Raw genomic sequence first — 19,081 nt, 5'->3', positions numbered from 1 at the left:
GGCGTTGTTCCCGCGGTGGCCCCGCATTTGCGGCCGCTCCTGCGGGCTCCCTCGGCCTTGGGGCGGCGCGGAGCCCCCGCTCCCGCGGCTCTCCCGCTCCCCGCGCGGGCTCTGCCCGCTGCCGGCACCCCCGGCCGCCCCGAGCGGGGCTCCCCCGTTCCCGCAGCCCCCCCGGCGCTCCCCGCTCCCCCTGCACCGCCCCCCAGGCTCCCCCGGCGGGGCGGGCGGGGGCGCTCGGGCTGGGCAGCTCCCTCCCGGCAGGCGGGGGTTAACAAAAACACGCGTTTTCCGCCGAGCCCCCGCCGCGCCCCGGCCCCGACCGGGGAGCTCCGCTCCGCCGCGCTCCGCTCCGCCCGGCCCCGCTCCCTCCGGGCTGACGCAAGGCCGGGCCCGCCGGGGAGGCCGCGCCGGGCTGTCACCAGGGGGCACCGCCGCGATCGCCGAGCACCGGGAATCACCATCCTGGAGGGACAACAACAACAACAACAACAGAGAGCCCCGGCCCGCGGCGCCGGCGGGCGGCGGGACCCGGCCATGGCCCCCGGCTCCGGGAAGCGCTTCCCTGTCCTCAGGCACCGCTCGCCCGCCCCTCTGGAGCCCTAAATCCGCCGCCGCGGTTTTGTAGCGTTTTTTATTATTTTGTATTATTTCTGGCTTTCCGCTCTCCCCTTCGTCCCCCGTGTCTCCCCCCTCGGCGCCTCGGCCCCGCCGCGCTCCGCTCGGCTCGGCCGGGCGAGCGGGCGGCCGTGAGGGGAGCGGATCGGCGCGGTCGGCGCGAACATGGCGACGGTGCCCGTCTATTGCATCTGCCGGCTGCCCTACGACGTGACCCGCTTCATGATCGAGTGCGACGCCTGCAAGGACTGGTTCCACGGCAGGTAACGCACCGCGCCCGGCACCCCGGCCCCGGCCCCGCCGCCCCCGGTGTTCCCGCCGCCGCGCTCCCTCCCGCAGGCCTTCCCGGAGCGGGGAAGGAGGAGCCGCGCTTCCCGGCGCCGCTCCCGCGCTCCCCGCGCGCTGGTTTTGTGCGTTTTGTGGCTCTGGGGCCGGATTCCCGACACAAAGCTGGTCCCCCGCGGTGACACCGGAGCCCCGGCTGGCGGGGGCCATTGTGCGCGCCCGGGGAGGGGACGGGGCCGCCCGCCCGCGGCTTCGCGCCGCGTCCCTCCCGGAGCCGGGCCCGGGGCGGGGAGCGCGGGGCCGCGGCGGGGCTCGGCCGCGCTGTCAGCGGGCTCGGCCCCGAGCCTCGGCCTCCCGCCCGGGCAGGGCTCGGGCACCTTGGCCGCGGGCTGTCCCCCGGTGACAGGGCGGCCGTGGCCGGGGAGGGCCGGGGGCTGCGGGGAGCGCCCGGCCGGGCAGCCCCCTGGGCGCCGGGCGGGGCGGGGGGAGCGGGCGGGGGGAGCCCTCGCTGGCGCAGCGCCCGCCCCGCCGGGCCCCCGCCCCTGGGGACCCCTGCGCACCTCCGGCCCTGCCCCAAGCCGGGGCCTGCCCGGCGGGGCCGCGGCCAGGGGAGCGGCGGGGGAGGCCGGGCGGGGCGGAGGACTCGGCTTTTCGGCTCGTTTCTCCCCAAAGCGCCTCCCGGCGCGCAGACAATGGGCGGCCGCGGCGGAGTTGGGGCGGGCGGTAGAACTTCGGTGGCGCCTGGTGTGATGGGGGCCGGGGCGGTGACTGGGGACGGAGAGCCTCAGCAGCCGCCCCACGCCCGGGCGGCCGTGCCGGGGAAGGGGGGACACCGTGCGAAGGGGGAAACACGCGGGGACAGCCCCCGACAGGACCCCTCGCTCCCTTCGGATGTGACGGAGGAGGATGGAGTGTCAGCGGCATCGCAGCAATTCCCCAGGACTGAAGTGTGAAAAGTGCAATTAAAATCAAGTAAATCACCTGGATGAGCGCTTTTTACGACAGGGGTCCGGTCAGGTTAGGCTGTCGCTCTTTGATCGGAACCAGCAGCGTCTCCAAAGAGCTGGCGGGGCAGGCGAGAGGCTCTGCCTGGTGCGGCTCACGGCTGCCCGAGCGGGCCCTGGGGCATCCGCGGATCCTCCGCGCGCGGAATAAACTGTTCAGGACGCTTTGCCGTGGCATTAGGAATGATGTCCTGCCGTTTATTTTAGAAGCTGTGCAGGAACAGGAGGGGAAATGCAGAAAGAGCCAGCCCTAGCAGAGGGGGTCCGGGACGGGAGGCTCGCAGAACTCGCGCTGGCCCGTGCCAGTGGGCACTCGGGCACAGATGGTGAGGTGAGGCTGGAGAGAAGCCTCTAGCATGTGTTCTTGAAACTTAGAAAGTTTAAGAGCATGAAAAAATTAAGATTTTCAGGCAAAGTAATGACGGAGTGGATTCCTGAAGAGCAAACAGCAAAAGGATGGAGAATGTCCCTGGCAGCTGACGAAGAGAGGTTGCTTGTGGCTGATGGAGCAGATGATCGTGTTGTTGGCAGCTCAAGGTCAACAGCACGAGGAAAGGTGTTTAATTTTGTGGCATAAGGGGCAGAATTGATTTGTAGTGCTGCTGGGGGTGGGGCGTTTGTACTCTTTTTCCGTAGCTTGTGGTAGTGTCCAGAGGTCGATTTTAGAGAAAGAAAACTGAGGAGTTCACTTTGCAGTGTCAAAACCTGAACTAATTTTATCAGAGAAGTTCATGGAGTATTAGGAGCAATCAGCTCCTATGGCACTGTTTGCATTTCTTGGTAATATACGAGCAAATAAATAGCAAAAATTAAAAAATTTAAAAAATTAGGATTTAAGTGTATGAAGTCCTGTCTGTCCTGGGCGCTCAAAGCACTGATGTTAGTGTTTGTACGGAACTGCAACAAAAATATTCAATGTTATTTAGTACTGCAATCAAAAATACAATGTTACATAGGTGCAGCAACCAAACATGAGACGGTGTGCCCAGCTGCGCTGTGCTCAGGAGGCTTACCCAGTGCTTTAATCATACTTCTGCTTCTTTTTAATGTGATGTACAGTGTGCAATTCAGGAAAAAAAGTAATTTCTGGTTTGGTTTTGTAGAGGCAGATCAGCTGTTTTCATGTTTCCCTTCTGACAGGGGTTCCCAAATATTTAAAAGAAATATTTTTCATGGGTTTATCCCTGCAGCAGTCATGGTCTCCCTTTCATCTAAGGCTGGGCAGCATCTCTGTGGCAACTTCAGCAGTTCTGACAGCAAATTGATATTTTCAAAGTATCTGAAGTGTGTTAAACTTATGTAATGTAGTTTATAAGTTGGACACAGGGCAATGGAGCCCTCTCCACTCGTGGGACAAGTGCACTGGGATGCTGCTGAAGTGTGCTGAGCCATGGAGCTGTGGTGTGTTCAGAGCCCTGTGACTCCTTGTGACACTGAGGTGTGATCACTCCTGTTCTCTCCCTTTGCCTGAGCTGCTCCAGACAAGCAGCTTCCAGCAGTCTGGGAAGGATGGAGATGATTGCAGAGGAAAGGACAATAATGCCAGAGTGGCCATGGGGCTGTTTGTCTGCTCTTTATGCGCGGGCCCTGCGTTCTTTGGGCTGCTGCAGTCCCACACACCTCGGTACCCTGCCCTGAGCAGCCACCCTGCTGTTCGTGGTTTCCTGGCCCCTCCATTGCCCGTGCTGGCTCCTCTCCCCTCGGGTCCCATCCCAAGGAGGAGCCCTGGTGTGGTTGTGGCTGCTGCCAGGTCTGCAGGCAGCAGGGACAGCGGGCGCCGTTGCCATGGGAGGGGGCTCTTGGAAGAAGACCAGGAAAGGAGGAGGAAGAGGAAGTGGTCTTGTGATGTGTGAAGAAGCTGAGCCTCAGCAGGTGCCACAGGTCACTCTGCTGCCTCAAGAGCAGGCCTGGCTGGACAGAAGGATTGGTGCCAGCTGTGCCACAGGCTGTGAGCCAGGCTTCCTGCCCAGCCAAGTGCTGCTCGGGCACAGGAATGTGGGACAAGGGGGTTCAGCTGTGTGCTGTGAGGAGCTCTGCCTTCTCCTCAGCTTGCAGGTGATGCTGCTGGCCAGTGACACCCTGCTGCCCCTCAGGGACACCTTCCATTCCCCCTTCCTGGGAGCAGGGATGGGCTTGCTGGCAAGTTGCTGGGGGCTGGAAAAGATGGTACACCATGGCAGCTCTCCAAGTGTCTCATCTGCAATGGAAACACTACAGAACCTCGTATCCAGGACAAGCCTTTTTGTACGAGTTTGTTCAACTAGAAATCTGTACGGGGTTACTTGTTACATCTGTAGGTGAGGAGAGGTAAATTATTCATTTTCTCTGCAGTATTTTGTTACCTGTTCTTATAACCCACAGTTGGTGCTGTAGGGTGGGATCATGCTTGCTAAATGAAATAACAAGTATTGATTTTATTACCTCGTGTATATTTTAACTTCCAACCTTCTTGCTCCAGGCCTAGCAGTGGTCAATAACTTAGTAAAAGGTTTAGTTACCTAAAAGCAGCTGGTGCAGTTATCAGAACAGCCTAAAGTGATGGTGGGGGTTACTCAGGATGCCCTGGTACACAGAGAGAACACGGCTGGGTTAAGAAAAGCGCTTCTCTGTTACACTGCAAAGCCAAACCCTGTGTTTGGGCAGATTTTATGCTCATAATGGAACGTTCAGCATTTTTCAAAAACAGGTCTGGTTTTACACGGCAGCATCTAGTTCCACTCTTTTACCCAAACTTATCACTGGCTATGGGCAAATTTGGAAGTTTGGGTAAAATCTGAAGATGAGGATAACCCTAAAACTAGAGTGCTATTTGCTTTGGTTTTATCACAGCAGAGGGAATCCCTGAGGTTAATTGTGCTGTGCCCAGAATGATTTCCTTTCATATGCTGAGTCCAGATAGGACGAAGGTGTTAAGTTTTAATAACTAAAAATAAATAACTAAAAATCTCAGGTTATTTCAAATTTTCCTGAAGAGTTAGTTGGCATGACAGGTTCAGTTTTTCTGGGAGCCTGCCCACAACAGGTATCATGAATGAGACATGCTAATGCCTATATTAGAATGCTTTAGGAAATCCAAGTCTAAGTAATACCAAGAATATTGTGTATTGTGTGGAAATACCAAGAGTAGGGTGGAAAGGCCTACATGAACATTGTCAGGCCTGCTGGTACTTGAGAGCCAATATAGATCACAGAAGATTTTTGTATAAAAAGATTCTTCTAATTCTGGAAGGTGTTACCCAGATTTTACCTCTGAAAGAATAAAATGTTAGAAACATTAAACACAATTCATGTTTAATTAAAAAAAGAGAAAAATATTGCAGTTTAATGAGTACCTAGCCTTTATTTGCACTGTTTCGTGAGTAGCCCTGTGGGCCCCTGGGTACCTGTTGAGTTCAGCACTAGAGGCATGGCAGCCTTACCAGCTATGGCACAACAAAGAAATGAGTTCTGCAAGCAAAGGGGAGCCTTTTCCTTCGTGCTGAAGAGCTCCATAATAAAGGAGATGGGTAAAGATGTCTTGACAAAAATTATCAAAGTAATGTAACCACGTATGGGGGAGATACTCATGAAGAGAAAAAGTGTTATACAATCACTATAAGTCTTTCCAAAACTCAGAGGCCACCATCTTTATTATTACCTTAACATATTTTCCTCTTCCTTACCAATATAAATTTTGTAGCAGCACTGTGGTCTATCTACACCAAAAAGTGAGTGTGTTCTCCTTGCCCAGATAGTCCTCTCCTGTATGGGGCCAGCCCTCTCTTGTGTGGCAGCCTGTAGGTCTACAGTTCCCAAAATATTTCATTAAAACACAGTTTGTGGCCTTAGAAGTGTCTTATAAAGGTGCTCTGTAACAGTGCTGGAGGCTTTTTTGTGCTACAGGTGAGCTGGTGTTTTGGAATCACGTGGGGTTTTCATAGTGACCACGTCATGCATCTTATCAGTCACTGATAACACTGTAATGTGGGTGTACATTAGCAAATCTTACACTGGCTGGCTGATACCAATAGTAATTCCTTTCCAGGGTTTTATCTGGAAAAATAAAAAAGAGCCTGTTCCCAACCCATTTAATGACTTTATGCATGGCTCTTTTGGGATGTTACCTGGCTATTGCATCCAAATACCTCTGGTACACAATATGATGGCAATAAAAACATGTTTGGCCAATCTTACCAGGTCTCTCATGCAGATTTTTCCTGGGATGTTGATTCCCCACCCCCTGTGATGGCTGAGCATCTCCCCCCCTCCTCAGAAGGGCCAGGGGTGTCCTGGGGGCCGTGGTCTCCAGTAGTGTGGTGTGATCAGGCTGCAGCCTCTTGAGGCAAATGGCTTCAAGCTGTGCCAGGGGCAGTTTAGATTGGATATTGGGGAAGATTTCTTCATCAAAAGGGTTGTCATCCCGGGCACAGACTGCCCAGGGCAGTGATGGAGTCACCATCCCTGGATGGATTTAAGAGAGGTGCAGGTTGGGGACGTGGGTTAGTGGTGCACTTGGCAGTGCTGGGGGGATGGCTGATGATTTTAAGGGTCTTTTCCAGCCCAAACTGTTCAATGATTCCGTGATCTCCTGCTTCCTTCTGGTGCTTGATGCTCTCCAGCCCTGGGGCAGCCAGGGATGAATATTCTCTCCTGGTCTTGGAGAGTGCAGATCTCTTCTTGTTGCACTCTCCTGGGCCTTTGGAAGAGCTGTTGGAAGAGGCTGACAAACACATGCAGGGCTCCCAGCCAGCAGCCCATGGAGGAGCTCCTTCTTTTCCTCTCAGGCACATCCCCAAAAAATGGCAGGTGCTGCTTCTCCAGGTGAGGCCAGGGCTTAGTTCTGTGCTTACAGGCAGAGCAGGAGTGAGGACACTGAGTTTCCCTGGGTGTAATTGTGCTTAGCTTCCCAGCTAACCAGGGTAGGCTTCTTCTGGGATATTCAGCAATTTTTAGGGCTTCATCCATTAGTCGAGACAAGCAGAAAGTTAAGCAGTAGTGTATTTTGACAGGAAAAAATAAACCAGAATTGCAGAAAGAAAGATATTTTTAAATTTCCTGTTTGCAATTGTCAACCCAGTAATCTGGAACTATGTGAGAGCTGCCTTATTGTTTTTATGGAATTGCTCATGGATTTCATTGTGTTTTCCTCTTTTAGCAAAATACATGGCACATTTATTCTCAGAAACAGCATTTTGCCTCATCTGGCAGACTAGAAGGATGTAACAAGCAAAAAAAAAGTGAAATATTTCTGCTAGATATCAGTAGCTGTGATTTTTGTTAAACCTCCATTTTTGCTGTTAACATCTCAATGGAAGGGAATGGAAATGAGAATATTGGCTGGAGTGCTGCTCCTGTGCCATATGTGCCATGTCCCTTGTGTCAGCAGCACATGGAGCAGCCAAGGATCATTGTGCAGGAGCAGCCAGGTTGTGAGTGGGATTTAATACCTTTATTGAGCATCTCAGCAAAGACTCTGGCTCGGGGCGGGTGGGGGAAGCGAAAGGGCTTGCAGTGCTGCTGGGCTTGTGTGAGAACAGGCAGTGTCTCCTGGGTCACCATATACCCACTTGGGATTTCCTCTCCATTCGTGATCACTAAATACCCTGAAATACAATTGCAGCAGTTACTAAGGAAGCTGGAGGGCATCCAGCATACTCTTAATTTATGTAGCCAAAAGGAGCAGAACCACTGGAACCCCTCTCTCCTTGCAGGCCATGGGGACAGCATATGAACTGCATACAAGCTCCTTCACATCCCAGAAGTGTTTCCCAGGGAGTTAGAGAATGCTGTCACCAGGAGTCCTCCTGGATACCTGAATGAAGAGTCAATGGTAAACATGTGGGGCTGCTCAGTCTTTTGTTCCAAGTCTTCAGCAATCTGAGTCCCAGAGGTGCCACGAGACGCCGGAGAGCCCAGGTGCCGTAGGCTGGGAGCCCAGGGGCTGCCTCTTACCAGCCTCTACTCCTCATCCCTGCTCCTGTGTGTAGCACTGACAGTGCTACTCTGCAGCTGCTTGCTGATAAAGGATTCATCATTCCAGAGCCTTGACTAATTCCTGCTCTGGTTTTGTCTCTCAATGAAACTTTGCTGCTGAGAGGTGTAAAGGTGGGCAGAGCATGTTGCAGAGGGTTGGGAAAGGTGAGGATGGTGTTTCCTTACAGGCAAACATGGAGCTTGTCCTAAAAGGGATTTGCTCTTGTTGAGATGGCTGAGAAGGTCTTAAAACACTCAGATGTGTTCTGAGAAGATCCGATGAATTCACTGCTTTTACTGCCAAAGTGGTTCTTGGCAGTATTTGAATCTCTTATCCACCAACTCTTTTGCATCAGGACAAACACACTGGCCAAATGAAAGCACAGCTGTTCTTGAGGAAAAGTCAACAAATCCACTAATGAGTTGTCCCAATGGTTTATTAGTTCATTATTGGAAAAAATCATGTGTATTTCCAATCCAAGTTTGCTTATTTTCAGTTTCCAAGTGCTGTATTATTGCATTAGTGAAGAGCCTCTTTCTCACTGAGGTGTTTCTATCAATGTTTTGATGTGCTTCTGCTCAAGTCATCTTCTTGAATTGTGGGATGATAAAATTGTTCATCTGGGTTTGGCTGAAATAGTAGAATATTTCTTCTACAGTCCAAGAAATACTCTTCGTTTCCTAGTTCTATACAGGGGCCTTTTAACTTTTGACCATGTTTCAGTGAATATTTTTCCCATCTCTTCTATTCCACATTCAAGTTTCCCATTTTCTTTGTTTATATTTGCAGTAAATTATTAGACAAATCTTGGTTATCTACATTAAACTTGTAAAGGAGACTGATATGTCTGCACTAGTTACTTTTTAAGCAGCCTGGTTTTGAAATTGGGTTTCTGCCTTTGGAATTGGCTCATGAATAACAGCAGAAGGCCTCAGCCTTTTTCTGAGTTGGAGCAAGAAAAAAACCTCTCCAGCCTGCTGAACTAGCATAGGTAAGTCAAAATGCTGAAGGACTGGGGAAAGCAGAAAGAAACACGTGGCAGTCCCTCAGAAGAGTTTTTTAGACTATTGCACGGGACCGTGACAAGGTTCGGCTCGGTGGAGCCGCGGGGCTGCGGTGCCGGCACAGCTGCTGACAGGGAGCTGCTCACAGCACTGTCCTTCAGCAGCTCCACACTGAGCCCAGGGCAGCAGCATCTGAACACCCTGAACACCCTGAACATCTCCAGCACAGCCTCTGCCCACCAGCACCGCTGCAGCACCGCCGATCCAGCTCCAGCTGCTGCGGAAGGAATGGGCGTGTGCCCATGGATGCAGCAAAATCAGGGATTGCTGGAAGGTGTGGGAGTAAAACTGCAGGAGACTATGAGCAATACCAGGGGGTGAAAGGCAGCTGTGGGTGAAGAAGTGTTACTATTCCTGATTCTGCTTGTAAGTCACAGACTGGAGGAGACACTGCCAGGCACGGTGTGTGAGGACGCCTCGCTGGAATGGATGGAGAGGGCTCTCAAGCCCTTGGATACATTATTTTCCTTCATTCTCTGGACACAGAGTTGCACAGGAGTGTTACAAACAGAGTAAATGCTTCAGGGACATCCCAGCCGCTCTCCTGGGCCGGGCCAGGTTCGCAGCGCTGTCAGTGCCCGGCATTTGCAGGTTTCATCAAGTTTTACCCTCTTTTTGACATCACACCAGACTGACCAGAGAACAGGACAATTTTGCCCAAACACCTCCTGTACAAGGCAAGAGTGCTGAGGTTGGCTGTGCAGCGGTGATTCCTGCTCAGCCCCACAGAGGAGCAGCTTCAGGTACCCCCAAGGTTTGGGTGTGACCGGCTGTGTGCTCATCCTGCACCTTCTCTGCTCCCCGGGAGCAGCTCCCAGGGAATGCAGTGAAATCCCTTTGGTTTGCAGGCTGGACACAGCCCTGTGTGCAGTGGGATGCTGGGGGTGCCACTGGAAGGTGGGAGTTCACATTTCAGATTCACTTGTGGCGTTTGCAGAGTGCACGGGGAGGGGAGCAGGTGCTGTCAGTGGCACTGGTGGGGAGGAGATGGTGTGAGGAGCAGCCCTGCACTGAGGGTGCTACTGGGCAGTGTTCTGCTCCCACTTACCATCCAGAGCTGCCCTGGACTGGTGTTGGCTGCTACCAAAGTCCCATATACAATTTATGTCCCTTTTTACCATACTGCTTAATTTTTCCATTTTAAAAATGCTGAAGTAGTTGCTGGAATTCAATTACAATCCTGTTTGGAAAATACCCAAAGGGCTGGAATGAGCTGGGGTTGTTCCCTGATGCTTCCAAAGCAAGGGGCTGTAGGAAATGATCTATTCAACATGTCACTCACAATCAAAACTGCTGAAGGGTGGGCAGGTTTTGTTGTTTAGTTGGGGTTTTTTTGGTTGCTTGGAACTTTTTATTTGGAACAAACAGAACTGTTGTTTTGTGCTTTGGTGCAAGGAAGTTTTTCAGGTACAAAGCACACAAATGTTCTTCAGAATAATTGTTTCTGCTTTTTTGTGGTGTGAAAGTTGGCAAATGGTTTGAGGAAGGGAAACGTGTGTCAAGGAGGTGTTTCTGAAGAGCACTTACCTGGAGCCTTGCAGTGAGTGGGAGCAGAGCCCGTCTGGCTGCCTGCAGTCACAGCCTGAACCCGCTGCTGCTGCTGCTGCCTTTTCATTGTTCTTTCTGAATTTTGTGTTTCCTTGCATTCTTGGAGCTCTGAAATCCCTCTCAGAGCAGAACTGATTGCTTTGACTGCAAAGCAGGCTGATGGGGAGGCTCAGTGGCACTGACTGCTGGAGTTCCAGGCCCTGCTCGTGCCACAGGGCTTCAGACAGACAGAAATGCCACAGAAAATGTCACAATCATTTTTTGAGGAAGGATGTCTTGTGGAACACTTTTAAGGAGTGTCTTGTAGAGCACATCCTGCATGGGCTGGAGGGGTTCAGTCAGGGAAGGTTTTCCCTTTGAGAAGAGCAAGGCTGAGCTTTGATTTTATGTTGATAAGTCAAAAGCAGTGAAACAATATTAACACTCTGTGTCATATTTCTAAAAAGGCAAGAAAAGTATCTGGAGAAAAAGAGGAAATTTATAACTTCTCATAGAATCCCAGAATCATTTGGGTTGGGAGGGACTTTAAACCTCACCTTGTTCCAGCCTCCTGCCAGGGTGTGTGGATGTGCAGTTGTCTGAATCAGCTGAAGAGAAGAGCACTTCACGTCAGCACAACACCACACGTAGCAACGTGAATCCCCACTGCTAACTCACTGCTGGTGTCACTGGGGACTTTATCTTATCTGAGCTCTTACTGCTCCTCCACAGCTCAAAATCATGGGGGATTAAGAAATATTATTGGGGTTTTCCTGTCAGTTACCAGGTGGAGCAAATCCTTACGAGTCCATGGACACAGAGGACACCGCTTAGTCTCGTACCAGCTCAGTGCCCAGTCTGAATGCCTGATCTGAGGACACTTGTGGTTTACAGCTGTTGCTGTCATGGTTTTCCTTCTAAACACACAGGTTCTCTTTGTTTCCCCGTGTTAAGGATGTTATCCATCCTTCCCCCACACACCTGTGCTGTCTCAAAGCCCAGGATGGGCCATCTCCACCTGTCTGTCTTCAGCAGTGGGGCAGTGCTGAGCACTCCGTGGGCAGGGGAGCCTGTGCTGTGCCTGGATTAGCGAGGGTGGAGGTGAGCCAGTTGGAGAACGGCATGAGAGAGCACACCCAGCTCAGCATGGATGGACATGGGGACATATAAAGCCAGTCTGCATCTTGAAATAGGAATAAAATGTGATACAGCTGTAATTAGGTCATTTGAAACTTGATGTTAATCTTCTGAAAATGTATTTGAAGTGCTAAAATGAAATAAAGATACAAGAGCAGGCTATGCATCTTAACAACAGGAACTGTCAAGAGTGGTTCAGAGGTTCTGTTAATAATTTATCATTCTTTAATTGTGTGGCTGTTGGATTTAATATAGTAAGTTCTTTGTAAATATGACAGTGAAAATCATTCCTGTTCCTTCTCCCTCCTTGTTGTACTGTCGGCTCGTTTTGGAGCTCCCCCTGTGAGCGTTGCAGTTGGTTCAAAGTGTCTGCCATGCAAAACAGAGCATGAAAAGGTAATGTCAGGATTGCCATGTGTTTATATATTTATAAATATCTATAAAGAATACATGAAAATGCTTCTGTAGACTGAATAGGACAACCAACCATTGATCAGTATTTTTAGTGAGATCTGAGCATGCTTATGCAAATTACACTGATAAGTTACCTCAGATTTAAAAGTAAGTTATATAAATGGTTATATAAATGGGTGTCACAATGAAAGCAAATCAAACACACACAGTAGTCAGATTTGTATTGATGTGTATAAGTACATACATGGATGTATAAATGCACAGGTACAAGCAGTTGTTGCTGTACAAAGTTGATGATGTCTGGTGCTTTGCTGCTGTTTAGTTTATTTGCATTTATGTGTCATTTAGTCATACACACACTCTGCCCAGCTCCAGCCTGCTCCTGCCCTTCGTGTGGCTGTGGATGTGACACACAGGATGAGCAGATCCTCATCGTGGTCGGGAGGGGTGAGAAGGAGGATGAAATGCAGAGGAGTGGTGTTGCTCCACAAAAATTCCAGAGGGATCCATTGGTTGCAGTGTGGGTTTGTAACAGGCCAGTGTCACAGGACTTTGGGGAGTTGTGGGTCCTGCGCAGCTGATATTACAGTTATTGGTTATTATATTTATTATATATATTGTTATATTTATTATCTGTAGCTGATATTACTACTATTTGCAGCAGTGTTCCTGTTGGAGGGAGAAATGGAGTGACAGGGTGGTGGCAAGGCTGTGTTCAGTTTGTAAGGGTTTTACACAATGGCTGATTTCCTGGTGTGTTTGTGCTCATTTTAAAAGGTAATTCCTAGGATTGCAGAGAGCAAGACATAAGTGCTTGGTAAACACATGTTTGTATTACAGCACACCTGATCCTGGTTCCTGCTCCTCAGGGCTTGGGTTTAGCCCAACTTTTGGGGTTTCTTCTGCTGTGGGGCTCTCCTGGGAAGGTAGCTTACCTGCCTGGCCACTTGTGGGGTGCCATTCCCCATAGAGAGATGCTTTTAATCTTCAGATCCTTGGGCCAGCAAGGAAAGGCTGAGGTTCAGTCCAGTTTCATTTCAGTGCTGCTTGCTGCCACGCTGGGCTGGTGGCTGAGGGCTCACTCGGACCCGTCTGCCATGGGAGATGCCTCTGTTGGTCTGGAGGGTGTGGATCCATGCAGGTTGGAGAGCTGGCAGTGCCCACCCTCCTCATCCCTCACCATGTGTTATATCGAGCCTTGAAACCGCGTTCCGCAGGGTCTCCAGGAACTGAGCAGTGAGCCCTGGCTGATTCCGTGGGCTCTGACTTGCAGCTTTGAGTAACAGAGTTGTCACTGGCATGCATGGGTTCTAGTTACACCACATAACAGTGTGATGCTGCCAAAGACTTGGGCTGTGCAGTAGCTGCAGGTTGCTGAGATCTAGAAACTTCATTTATTTCTGTTTGGCTGATTTATTTTTTCCAAGGTGGGTGATATTTCTTTTATACAATGTCACCGGTTGGTTTTTGCTGAGGAACAAAAGGCACGTGGCAATAGAGATTTCTGTAAAGTGGTTTGAGCTGTGCTTGGGCAGAAGGTGGCCTGTGAGTGAAAACACACGAAGGCTGGATTGCAGCAGCTCTCTCTGGAGGATGATTTGTGCTGGGTTTGTTTTTTGTGGGCTGTTCCCAGGGGCTGCCTCCTGGAGCTCCTCATGGAGCAGTGGTCAAGCTGAGGTGACGTGCTGCATGAGGAAGAAGTGCTGAGACAGATATCACAGAATTTCGGTGATCATACAATAATTCAAGGATTGTTTTCCCTGAGACAATTCTCCTTCCTACTCCCTTCTGCACTGGGCAGAATACAGCCTGTGGTTTCTAAAATGCTCATGAAAATCAGTCCATTCCCGGGATCTTTTGTTTACTGTTGTGCTTGCCTCAGTGCACGTGAGAGAATGCACTCCATCACTTCATTATCTGATCAACCCAGCACTAATCCCATGGAGAAGTTTTGCAGTACGTTTGGAGATAGAGGAGGAGGTTTTTAGGGATCTGGAGTGTTGCCTATGCAGACTGGGATGATCTGGGAGCTGGAGGGAGGAAGGTAAAGGGCAGTTTTATGCCTGAGTCCACTTTCTGGTGTATGGCCACTAACGTGACACAGCGTTTTCACTCAGGCAGAACTCCAGGGCAGGACTTCTCTTGCAAGTGCTCTTTACTCTGTAAAAAGCTCTCAGTGACCTCAGCAGAAAAACCTCTGTGTCCACCCCACTTGTGTTTAGCTCTCAGGCATGGGGAAGCTCGATCTGAGATGCTGAATGGGGCATTATGAGAGGTTGTTCTGCTGACAGGGACTCTGGTTAGGAGTGTCCTGTGAGGATGGCAGGTCTGAGGACATGGAGCCTGTGAGTGTTCATGGAGCAAACTGGTAGCAACCCCCAGAGCTATGGAGCTCCACAAGGCATGGAGTGCTGCTTTCCTCAGGAGAGGGCAGAAAGGGTTTGGGGCACTTGGGGACATGAATTAGTGGTGGCATTGGCAGTGCTGAGGGATGGTTGGACTCCATGTCCTTCAGATTCTTTACCAATGTAAATGATTCTGTGATTCTGTCATTCTGCTGGGCCAAAAGCCCCGTGTGGGTCAGTGGGTGGAGGGGCTGCTGTGTTGGTCACAGGGCTGAGTGCTGGGCTGTGGAGGGGAGCTGTGGGGAAGGGTCCCTGCACTGCACCTGGCCATGGCAGGGGGAGCTGGAATGTGTGCTGCCTGCTCTCTGGCTTGGTTTCTGAGTTCTGTAGAGTGCAGGGTGTCTGCTGAGGTGTGTCTGTCTGCAGTCCTGTGGCAGCAGAGCGGAGCTGTGTGGATGGTGCCACGCCGAGTGGGACGAGTGTCGCAGCACCGCGCTTCGTGGCTGACACCTGCACATCAGTTGAAGATGAAATAGAAACCATCCACAGAGAACAGAAGGTGACTGCTGAAAGGAGCGGGAGAGGGGAAGAAAGCAGCAGAGACAAGACATGTACCAACCAGTTGGCTTTTCACACCTGCAGCTGTTGGCTCAGCCCTTGGGCTGCCCTGGCAGCCCCCTTTGGGGCAGGGCTGGGATGTGCTGGGCTGCTGTGCACAGGGGTGGTGTCTGCTTTGTCCCCTTCCCCTGCTCCCAGGTCAGGATGAGCCCTTCTTGCTCCCTGCAGCTGCAGTACGGCCACCCAGCCTGGAAAAGGTTTTATGTGTGGCCAGGTTCCTTTGTGGAGCCGTGCCACTTCTCTCAGCAGAGTTACACAAGGAATAAACGAAACCTAAGAGAATGATTTTGAGAGGAGGGTTATTTCTGTTCTGTTTGTTTAATGGACTTCTTGACCTTTTGGGTTTAATTTGGGCTTGGCAATTTTTTCCTTCGGTTTTATTCCTGCTTTTTACTACTCTCTTTCTGTGGTTCCTTCCCTCTTGGCTTATTTCCCATCTGCTTTTGGGAAACCCAGTGATGAGAAGGAGGAGAACAAACATCAGGGCAGCTGTAATCACACAGGGCTGAGCAGCTTCTCTGCTGAACAGGCTGAGCCCAGTTTTCAGCAGCAGCAGTGCCTTGGCACAGTAGTGGGTCCACAGATGTCCTGTGCCCAGCTCAGGTCCTTCACATGGCAGAGGATGGGGCTGACACTTCCAGAGGATGGGACAAGAAATATGTTGCTGTGCAGAAAATGGCATGAGATCTTCTCCTCAGTCAGTGGTGAAGGTGTTCACCTCTTCAAGGTGTTGCCTCTGAGTTCATCAAGATGACAGGAATTGCAGTCAGCTGGAATTGTGTGATTGATTGTTGGGGTCAGTCTCTGAGTCTTTAATTATTTTAAATTATATGACAGCAAGATTGAATAGGATTTTGAAGTGACATAAAATAATTAGGGGAAAAAGAGCCTTATCTAGCACTTTTCATTCATGAGAGAGTCATCTGTCAGCAGTAGGGATCAGGAGAGCTGGGCTTCACTTCTGAAGCAGGGTGTATTTCCTTGCTCTGTGTATTCCCTCAGTGAGAAGAGGTTGTTGTAAAATATAATTCATTCTAAACTAAGCAGTAATTCTCCTTCAAATTATATCTTAATAAAAAAGGAGAACATCTTGGGCAGTCTCTGATTTAGGCACACTGCATTTTAAATCTGTCCTAATTATAGTGCTCATCTCTTAACATTCATTTAATGAAGATCCTCATTTATAAGGACAAGGTTGGCAAATAGGAATGAATGCCATTATAACCCATGAGTCTCCCAAAGGAAACAAATCAAAAGCTCTGTGAAGGAAATTAAACCTTATTATTTATAGCAAGGCAAAGCACAGCGTCACCAGCCATACCTTTGTGTATCTGGGGTCTGCAGCAGACGTGGTTTGGAAAGGAGAGTGCCCTGCTGCCCTGGGCATCACTCCAGCTGGGGCACAGCTTCCCTTGAGGAGCCCCCAGTCCAAGGCTCCTGTCTTGCAAGTGGACCTTGGTTTTGTTTTGGTCTCAGTTTCTGATTAAAGATCAGACATCCCCTCATCAGCCCCAGAGATAACCACAGTGGTTCAGCAAGGCCCAAAAATAAGGATGGAAGGAAGGCATCACAGTTGTCTCAGTGGATTTGGGATGTTGTGGTGGATGCACATCTTTGCTGCTGTCATTTCATCTTGTGCTGATGTCAGAACTGGTTGGTTTGAAGGAGCACTGCCAGATTGTCTTCATGGCTGTTGATTTCAACACACACAGGATGTGGATGGTTCCAGTGGCTCCTTAAAAACCTTGGTCATCCTGAACAGTGTTTCACTGGTGGAATTCAAGTGATGGCAGTGAGGGTTATGTACCAGCCTAAGGGTCCTTAGGGCAGTGCAGACTTGCACAGGCCCCTGCAACCTTCACAAATGTCTCCTGACTTACCTGGAGGCTCCAAGTCTCTGGTGACTCGAGAGAATGGCTGGAGCTGTGTCAGGGAGGGTTGGGTGGATCTCAGGGAGGGTGCTGGCACTGCCCAGGCTCCCCAGGGAATGGGCACAGCCTGAGGCTGCCAGAGCCCCAGGAGAGCTTGGGCATACTTGGACAGAGCCAGGGATGCCCAGGGTGGGATGTTGGGGGGTCTGTACAGGGCCAGGGGCTGGACTGGGTGATCTTTGTGAGTGCTTTGAACTGAGGATATTCCATGATTTGATAAAGCCTCTGAAAGCTCTTTGTGTGGGCAGGGTTTTCAAAAGCACTGAGGGAGAGTTTTACAGCAGCAGCTTCAGGGCCGTGGGGCAGGTGTTGGTGGTGCTGCCTGCAGGGGCGAAACTGAGTCAAAAAGCTGAGCTCATTTCCTGGGATGAAGAGCAGTCCAAGCACTCTGATGAGCAGTGAGGATTTTCCCTGTCCCTGCATCCAGGTGTTGCTGAAGCTGCTGTGCTCCTTGCAGGGACTGTGCAGATGCAGTTCAGTTTGCAAGAGGAGCCCTTTCCCTTTCCCTTTCCCTTTCCCTTTCCCTTTCCCTTTCCCTTTCCCTTTCCCTTTCCCTTTCCCTTTCCCTTTCCCTTTCCCTTTCCCTTTCCCTTTCCCTTTCCCTTTCCCTTTCCCTTTCCCTTTCCCTTTCCCTTTCCCTTTCCCTCCACATTTGTGTTTCTGTGAGTGAATGGGAGGTGATGTGAAGTCCTGGCTGTCCAGTGCAGCTTGAGTTCTCTCTCATTTAGACCTTAATTAAAGATGTCCATGCAGGGGAATCTCATCCCTGTGCCCACACCAGCACATGGGTTCCTTCTGCTGTCCTTGGTCTTGGCTCTCCTGCTGAAGTGACACCAGGGTGTGTCCCTGTTCTCCTGAGTGACTCCTGAGCTCACTGCTTTGCTTTAACCCTAGCTGACAGCAGGCTTCAGCTCTCCTAAATCTCTGTTTTGTGAAAACGTGGCTGATTAGATGAGACAAATTCTTCTGCTTAGGGAAAGGCTTGTCTGTTTTCTCTGGAGACACTGGAGAGCACACAGGGGAGAGCTCCGGTCAGAGCTCACCCTGTAAAGCCACCAGTAAAACAGCCCAGGAGACATGAACCCATGGAACAGCTCATTCCCTTGCTCTTTTTCCCCTTTTCTGTCTTTTATTAACTGCTCTTGTGCTCACAGTGCTGGCTGTTGCATTTCTGGGTGCTGGGATGGACACTTCACATTGGCCTGGCATCCAAACACGAAGCACGAACCTCTCTGCTGCCGGAGTCCTGCTTTTCTGCAGCACCCTTGGCTTTGTCCAGGAGGCTCCTGGAGCTGCACAGGTGCCTTCTCTACAAATGACACCTTGTTGTTAAAGGAAGAGCATTGTTGTGACACCCCAAGGAGCAGCAGTCGTTAAGGCATAGGGATGAGCTTGGGGTAATCACTAATTGTGACCTTTAAAAGTGCTGTGAATTCTTCTTCTGTGTTTCATGGAGCTTTGATGGTTTGTCCTCATGAGCTGGGCTGGGGAAGGGAAGGGAAGTTAGCCTATTTTTTCTTTGGCTCTATTTCTGTTTTCCTAGATTTGATTTTCTTCCCCATCTAAGAGTCCTTTTCTTTATTTTATTTTTTTATATTTTTCTATATTGTCTTCTGTTTGATAATGGAGGTGACGTGGTTTTGATAGAACAGATATTATGTGGGTTAATTTTTCTCCTGAAGCTACGTAAAATGTCATCTCTCTGCAGATGACAACCCAAGGCTGCCAGAAACATTCATGCTATAAAACCAGTTTAAGTTACTCACCTTTTATTAGCGTTGCCTGCATAACAAAAAAATCATTGTTAACTTTATCAGAATATTGAAACTTGAACATCTCTCCACTGCAAACACAGAAACAATTTCATTTTAAACTGGCAAAGGGCAGAGTTTCTAATAAAAATGTAATTTGTAGCCTCTGACTGCAAAAGCTTCTAATGTGATAATTTGCCTTTAAGTCCATGTAACGTGGGTGAGATATCAGCTTAAACAGCTACAATATCAAAGCCTTCACTTGTCATTATTATTTTTTTCCCTATGACAGTTTTGGTAAAATTCAAATACATTTTAATATTTCCCTTTTATCTCATTATCAAATTAGTTTTACACTGCCTCAGAATGAGTTAAATCATTTAACGACCATTTAAAAATCAACCATTAGATTGGTTCAAATTGTTCCAACAAGATTC

The 19,081-nt window shown here is 50.1% G+C and overlaps 1 protein-coding gene across 2 annotated transcripts in view; it reads left to right on the top strand.

Annotated features, from left to right (window-relative positions):
- Positions 1–299: 299 nt before the first annotated feature.
- PHF2 (PHD finger protein 2) overlaps positions 300–19,081 on the top strand; it is a 54,508-nt gene continuing 35,726 nt past the window's right edge. For both annotated transcript variants that reach the window (XM_086846280.1, XM_086846279.1), the window contains exon 1: positions 300–878. In XM_086846280.1, the coding sequence (XP_086702406.1) occupies positions 781–878 (98 nt within the window). In that variant the 5' untranslated portion in view covers positions 300–780. The remainder of the gene's footprint in view (positions 879–19,081) is intronic.

Source organism: Cyanistes caeruleus, chromosome 11 (assembly GCF_971803275.1).
Source record: "Cyanistes caeruleus chromosome 11, bCyaCae1.hap1.1, whole genome shotgun sequence".
Taxonomy (NCBI): domain Eukaryota; kingdom Metazoa; phylum Chordata; class Aves; order Passeriformes; family Paridae; genus Cyanistes; species Cyanistes caeruleus.
The sequence above is the reverse complement of the archived record's forward strand: the minus strand, read 5'-3'. Positions and strand labels throughout refer to the sequence as shown.